The sequence below is a fragment of the Melanaphis sacchari genome, unplaced genomic scaffold, assembly GCF_002803265.2.
Source record: "Melanaphis sacchari strain LSU unplaced genomic scaffold, SCAv2.0 Contig1848_pilon_pilon, whole genome shotgun sequence".
NCBI classification, from domain to species: Eukaryota; Metazoa; Arthropoda; class Insecta; order Hemiptera; family Aphididae; genus Melanaphis; species Melanaphis sacchari.
The window spans coordinates 1-8,446 of NW_020270879.1; the positions used below are offsets into that span (position 1 = coordinate 1).

The 8,446-nt window shown below is 24.9% G+C and overlaps 1 protein-coding gene across 1 annotated transcript; it reads left to right on the plus strand.

Moving 5' to 3' along the window:
- Positions 1-3: 3 nt before the first annotated feature.
- On the plus strand, positions 4-1,357 carry LOC112592665 (cytochrome c1, heme protein, mitochondrial-like; the record flags this gene model as incomplete). Its single annotated transcript, XM_025336820.1, has 4 exons — positions 4-129; positions 493-621; positions 728-847; positions 914-1,357. Coding segments are annotated over 4 exons (486 nt in total), but the record flags the coding sequence as incomplete, so codon positions are not given.
- Between the last annotated feature and the right edge of the window lie 7,089 nt (positions 1,358-8,446).

Consider the following 8,446-nt stretch of genomic DNA (forward strand, 5'->3'; position numbering starts at 1 on the left):
AAAAGACCCGGAAAGTTATCTGATTTGTTACCAAAACCTTATCCAAACGAAGAAGCTGCTCGTTACGCAAATGGTGGTGCATACCCACCAGATTTGACTTACATTACTCAAGCTAGAATAGATGGAGAGGTACTTACTTTAAATCTAAGCAGAGCAATGAACATATTAGTTTTAATGCTTGTTTTTAAAGCTATAAAAATACGTCAACCTTGAACTTTGAAAGTTGTTTCTATAAAAAAATTTATCTTAAATAAACTTTTGACAAATTTAAAATAAACTTAAAATAATCTACAAGAATAATAGTACAACATTAGTTTTTGACAAAATTTTGTTTATTTTTTTTTAGTATCATTATTTAAATATAAATAACTTCAAAAACTAGATATTTTCATAAGATATTTATTTTAAGATAGTTTTATTTTCAAAATATTTGAAAAAAAAATCAGTGTCTTTAAATTTTCAAACAAGTAATTTTAATATTTTAATTTTTAGAATTATATCTTCGCTTTGTTGACTGGTTATATGGACCCGCCAGCAGGAATTACATTAGCAGAGAATCAACACTATAATCCTTATTTCCCTGGTGGTGCTATCGGAATGGCTCAAGCTCTATATGATGAGGTAAACACTTTTTGGATTAGTTATTTTTTATGTTTAGCTACAATAGTTATAAATTATTATTTATAAAAATGATAAATATTAATTCAAATATATTTTATTTTTTTAGATTATTGAATATGGTGATGGTACTCCAGCTACTCAGAGTCAGTGTGCAAAAGATGTTATCACATTCTTAAAATGGTGTGCAGAACCAGAACATGATACTAGAAAATTATTTGCCATGAAAGTATGTTAAAGTACTTTTATTAATTTACAATTGATAAAAATGTATGAAAATTATTAATTTTTTTAGGCATTTACTATCTTAGGCGTGCTCAACTTGGTAGTTTGGTACCTGCATAGACATTATTGGTCAGTGTTGAAGAATCGAAAGATATTACAAAGTCCATTGTTCAAAAAGTAAACAATCCTAAGCTAGTAGTAAAACTTATGATATCTTTTTTTGTTTAAACATCATATGTTGATTTTATTGTTCAAGTTCTATCTAAAAAATGTTCATTTTTTATAAGTTCACTTCTACAATAAAATTTGTGAAATTGTTTATCAAAAAACTAATTTTCTAGAGCAAATTCCTGTTTCACTGACCATACTATACAGAAGCATTAACTTTGATTACTACTAGTAATTAGTATTCCTATCACTCCATTATTTGTTCCAATAATGACTTTGTACATGATTTATTATTATATAACCTTAAGGTATACAACTGTTACAATTAAAGTTTAAAAAATAATCCAATTTTTTTGTTGAAAAATATTAAAATTATATTATACAATATATATATTTTAATAAAATACGTTTGCTGTTGACTAACTAGGTTGTCATTGAATATAATATTTCACAACTTTATATATATCATAGGTATTATATAAGTCTTGTACAGTATCATTTAGACTATTTCCATCCATGCTATTGACATTATGACAGAAATTAATAAAATTATTATCAACCTTGTTTATATATAATTGTTATTAAATTGTTTTATTTATTGAAATCATTTTTATCTAAATAATATTTACCTTTGTGCTATTTTCAATCCCGAATATGAATTATTAAGCAAGTTTTGAAAAGAAGTCTTAAATTATAGGATATCCAATCTTTTTTAAGATATTATCTCATGCTATGTATTTTGAATATCCAGTTTTAGAGAAGATTATTTCGTGGTTTAAAATTGGATATTCTCAAATAACTGTATGGTACAATACATATTATTATATTTTATGTATCAAAAAAATTTAAAAAAGTCGATTTATTATTTTATCTTGAATTTAATTTCTATAAACGCATTTTGTAAATGAAAAGTAATGAACTTAGATTAAAGAATAATAAGTTAATATATAAAATTGCTCCTTAAATTTAAAATTTTCATGTTCAGCATGTAGTTTTTATGTTAATAAAATAAACTTTAAAGCAATTTCAATTATTAAAGATTTTTTTTTTTAATTTAATACAACTCTAATCCTTAAATGTGATAGTATTTAAAGATTATTTATATTGCATTTTTGTTTAATCACAAATTTTAAGTTAACTGAAGATTTAATGAACAAATCAGAATTATTTTTAATAAATTGCTTATTGTAATTATTTAAAAATTTTTTTAAATGACAAATGTTCATTGCTATGCCAATTTTTTTTATTAATTTCTTTAATTTTTTTAATTTTTTTTGGACGTAATAAGTGTTTTTTCTTTTGAAACATTTCAAACCCTAGTGCCCTTTCAGTGTTACAGATCTTATAACCAATCAAATTTTTGAAAATCCAATACAATTTAAATGGATTTAATAAATTAGTCTTTTTCCTTTATTTTTAAAAGATAAATAGATAAATACGAGGAATAATAAAGTTCTTCACACTTTATTTTTATGAGTTGATCTAGACGACTGAGATATACACGTGTTGGTTCTGTCTTGCAAATTTACAACATAGTGAGTGATGAAGCAAATTTGCTTTTAGCAGATTAATTTTTTTATTTTTAGTTTAAAGAGGATGTCTGAATGTCAGTAAATTTATTTTTTTCTCAGATCACGTATAACTCAGGTAAAACACATAAAATTATGTTTTTTTTTATATAATTGTTGAGGGTTTGTTATACTGAGCTTATATTTTATTATCAATTTGCTTTATCTTCCACTTTAAAAAATAAAAATTAATGATTTGTAAATTAAAATAGATATTTGTTCTTAAAAAATGTAAACTAATTAATATTATGTTATATTCTCAAAAGCAGCATTATTTTTTTATTTGTGTTGTACGTGAGCCAGAAGTGTAAACAGTATGCTGACATACCATTATAAAGAACTGACCTTAAGCAAATAAAATGGTAAGAAAAGTATGAGTATTTATGTGTTGGATTTTTTTACAATATTTTAACATTTAAGTTAATTGTGACCATTTTTAAATTATGTTTGCTGGTAAAACACTTTTAATGACAATGACTACTATAGTTATGTATACCCACTTGTAATATACTATCTGATTTGTATTTATGTTCCGCTTAGTGTTATATAACTTTCAAGGTTTTCAGAGTGATTTTATTATAATATAATATAGGCTAAAAATTAGTTTAAATAATATGTTTATGAAATCATATAATTTATCAAGGGTGGGCCAATTAATTCAATTAACTAAATAAGCTAAAGTTAATTTAAATTATGTAAATATAAAATAATTTAGGTAGAGGATAATAGTTCACAAATAATAAATTTAACTTACTAGGCTTAATAAATATAGAAAAAAATTAATAACTTAATTCAGTTTAAAAAATTGAATTCATTTTTTAATGAATAAGTGAAATTACATGAAAAGTATTTTGTATCTATATATAATATTATTTTTTAATATTAAAACAAAACAAAAATAATTATAGTATTAAATTACAAATATTGATATTCTTGTCGTATTATGCTGTCTACTATATACTTGTCATCTACCACGCATGTTTCTATAGATCTACCGTATAGATAAAAAATGTTATTAATGAATACAAATATTAAATTTTAATATACAATTAAAATAATAATTTGATAATACACGTCACAATCTAATCCTTTACATGAAAAATAAAATATATAAAAATAAGCATTAATGCATTATATGTGTTACAATATATTAATATTATGTAGAAATAGCTATTTTTATTATTTAAATTATAGGTAGGTATAATTTAATATCTCTTAAAAAACAATCAAACGTGTTGTCATTAATGTTTATTTAGACACCATCATTGTTCCGTCAAATACAAGGGCAGCCATGAATTTCAACTATTTCAAATTTTAAACCTCCCAATAAACTTTTTATACGTTGTGCGAGTGCTCCACTGGTGGGATTGACAAAAATTGGGCAGATCACATACAACAAGAATATCCTTTTATTAAAGTGTTAAAATGTTTTTATTTAAAACTATAAATGTGCATACAGTAATTATAATTGACACTCTTATATAGTTACATTACTTTTTGAAATTGTTTTTCTAAAAAGCTAAACATTTCTAATGGCATAATATTTACAGCATTTTGCAGAAGTCACAACATTTATCAAAATTCTAATTTTTAACACTTATAAAAAACTATTGTGACTTTAAATTTGAGATATTTTTTGTTGGCAAATGGAGGATTAATTAATAAAAAGGTTAATGATTAACTTCATCATATTAAATTTTCAAACAATTTTAATTAACAATACATTTTTTACTATAATTAAAAAAAAAATTAAAAATTATACTATATATATATATATGAAATGCTTAGTTACAGCTTATGTATTATGTGAAAATTTTAAGTATTTTAGTTTAATTATTTACAGAAAAGAAACTAAAATTAGTTTTTTTGTTAAAATTCCAGTTTTTTTTATAATTGTTGATTGTTTTTCTCGATTATTTAAAAAAAATACTTGAAATTTTGACATGCTAAAATATAAACTAGATCCAATTTACTTTCCAAAACCACCCTCTAAGTTAAAAATCAAAACTTTTTATTGACATTTACTGAATAGTGAGTGTACCTATACATACATAAAAAAAAAAACTACATAATATATCATTTTAAATTTAATACATTTATCACGTTTTTTCAGAATATAAAATGTTCATTAGCATATCAGTTGTAATAATTGGATAATTTATTTTAGTGAATTTATTAGTATAAAAAAATCTTATAAGCCAGTAATTATAATTGCAAACTTTTTAATAAAATTGTAGTCCTGGGAGAAATTTTTTTTTAAAAGCATTTTATACTATAATTTGTAGCCTATAACTATATTGACCATTCAAACATCATGATCATATTCCTAAGTTTAAGGTTCCTTATTCACATTGACACGTCAAGCTTATCATAATTGGAAAAAAGTTGTGCTTTGTTTAAACGTGCAAAAGACAATGTTATTGAGTTACCAACCTACATCGTACAGTTTTTGAACGGTAATCATCAATTTGCTATAACTAATTATTAACTAGTTACAAGTTACAACTATAGTCTAAAACTTGTAACAACACTTGTATTCATTACCTACTTTATTTAAACAATTTTTTACCAATAATTTCAACAAAATTTTTATCATCAATACATTAACAATTATGTAATTAAAATTACAAATTTCAAGATTTTGTCATGTTTATGAATTAATATTAAACAATAGTTAAGTGCGTATATCAAAGTACCTAACTAATACTTACTACCTACAATCCGCCCAAATCAACGTAACGATTATTATACATTACACAACATTACACCATCAGTTAATTTCATTTCCGTCATAATCATATTCATATCTCATGACAAAAATATAAAATAACTTCATTTTGGCATACACATAGTATAAAAAATATTAGTTTGATTAGTGATTACTAATTACTATTTACTATAGTCCCCAAAAAAAACAAAACGTAATAACTGTAAGTTAATCAATAGATTAATATACATGGGTTATCTAATTTGTCATGAGTTAACCATACTGTCGTTGGGTGTACAATTATTGCATTATGTTGTGATAGGCGATAGCTGGGCCCCCACGTTATCACATGAAAACGCTTTATCAGTCTTTCATATGGTTTTTAGAGTAAACTAGTCCATTACTCTTCAGTTAAGTCCAATTTATTCTGTTTTCCGACGACAGCGACGCCGTTATAAAAATGAAATTTTTTCAGGCCGCTTCCAGATGGTCAAAAAAACCACAAATTTGTAAGTATGCTGAGTTTAATGATCTACTGGAATGTTTCACTGCAATGTCTCTAGTTCTTTCGGTTTTCATTAAATCCCTGTTGTCACTTACTGTTATTGTTAATCTTATACTGTTTGTATGATCTGTTGACAGATTGTACACTAATAATACATAGCTTACTAATTTTTTTTTCCGTTAAAAAAAAATTGGAAATGGTAGGAATAGTTTTGCACAATACTGCCATTCGGTCCCGTAGCGTTTATTCACTAACAATTATTTACAATATCAACATCAATATTAGTTATACATACCGGGGGCCTCTAACTACTCTGAAAAACTGGCCTTCAGTCCACAAAAAAAGAAAGAAACGGATTTACCCTATCTGTCCACCTCTTGCCTGATTGATGCGCTCTGCTGCCCCCTTAAGTCCAAGTATCGTCTCCACCATCCTGGTAAACACTATCTTCTGCTTATCCGTCGACACTTCAATCCACCTTCTCAACATGTCATCTGGGAAAAGCTCCTACTCCAGCCTCAGAATGATATCTGGAACATCCTCAGGTCTTAGTCGTCAACCGATGCACTGCTCCATCTCGATCCTACACTCTTCACCCAAAACAGACAATGGAATAGTGTATGATTCACTGTGTCCTCTGGGTCCTCAAAATGGTTGCATTAGGGATTAGCTGCCCTCCTTTCTCTTCCACAAATATTGCTGGAAGTATCCATGTCCTGTCAGAACTTGGGCTATATGAAATGTCATACTTCTGAGCCTTGACTGATACAGCCACCTCTGGCTATTCGAGATCAATCTCCTCGTCCACGCCACCTCCATTGTGTGGTTCTACAGCTCCTGCCATTCGTGCACAGTAACCTCTCGTTCCTGTCTCCTGATGACTGTTGTCGTCGTGTTGCGACCTACGATTCCACTCCATTCTTTGGTCAGAAAGTGCGCAGGAGGCATCCTAGCCAGGACCTCAGCAGCCATATCAGATAAGATTTTATAACATCTCACAACATAAATAGCAGCCCATCTTTGGGCTAGTTCACTAATTTGGTTGAATCTTAAAGCTAGGGTCTAATGACTTTGGTATCTGGTTTCATTCATTTTTAATAGATCATTACCCAAATCATATTTTTCAAGTTGCTTAATTGATGATTAATAATATGTGCATGTTCTCATTGTGTCAATATTATGTTTTAAATCAGCCTATTATAGATTTTCATTTGATATTTAAATAAGTAACATAATGTATTTATTTTTAAATAGTATATTTTAATTATTAAATAGTAAATTATTCTTAACTTTTTTTTTAAATCTATTTTTATTATGTGAATAGTTTACAATACTAAAAAAAAATAAAAACATCTTATAAATTTACAATTTACTGCAAGTAAAACTATTTATCAAAACTAAAAAAATACCTATACAATTAGTATATATGCCATTAGCTTCCCAAACACATTTTTTTTTATATAATTTTTGACTAGTTTTGGTGCGTTAGCTAGATATTAACTATTATAAATAAATTTAATAATTTTTTAATTTTATATTTAAATTTAATTTCTAAATAACTAGAAAGAATTATCTTATAACACTAATTACTTTGTATAATATCCATATTCGAATAAATTTAAAACTATTTTTTTTTACTTTATCATGTACATATTTTTCATAATTGTTATATTATACTATGAAATGATTTTATTAAAATATTAATAATATTGTCTGTTAACAAGCTAATTGATTTAACTCTCATTATTTCCAAATTTTATGTTATAATTTAAAAATATAATAATTCTATAAATTGTATACATTCTTTCTGTTTCTTTATTATTAGATAAATAAAATCTTATTTTACTTACATGGTAAATTTACGAAATAAAAAAAATATTTATATGTTTATGTATTTATTATATAACATAATCAAGGCTCGGAACTTTAAACATTTGCATATTTATTTAAAAAGTGCATATTGAACTTTTGGTTTGATACAAATTCGATCCACATCACATATATTTTAAATAAAAAATTGTTGTTATTTTTTATACAAATTAGCATGTTTTATGTTTAAGAAAGTTGTATGCATATTTTATATATTTGACAAAAAAAAATTTTTTTTTGCAAATAATATTAGATATATGACATTTAAAGTTCTAAATTTTATACCCTTAAATTTTTATTTACTTATATAAATAAATTGTATACACAACAATGTACAAGTTGTGCAAAGTATTAATATATTTTTAATTTTTTTCTCAGGTACCTAATTAAAATTTAAAATTTTGTTTGTAAAATGTAGTATTTCATTTAATAAATTGCATATTTTTGTATATTTTCCAAATTTGTATTGTATATTATACTGCATATTTGAATACATTTTAGTGCATAAACTTCTGAGCCTTGAACATAATAACATGATAGTATATATACCTATTACATTACAAAAAACATAATTGTATATAGATCACATGATTGCTAATTGTTGTATGTACCTACTTACTAAGTATGTTTTTACTCACCTACTTACTACTTAATGCTGATAATAATTTGGATACTTAAAAGTGTAGTGCAATATACATATTTATTTACTTTAAAATTATATAATTCAATTATTGAATAATTAATTACTGTTCTTTAAGAATTTTTTTATAAAACAGTTTTAATCAT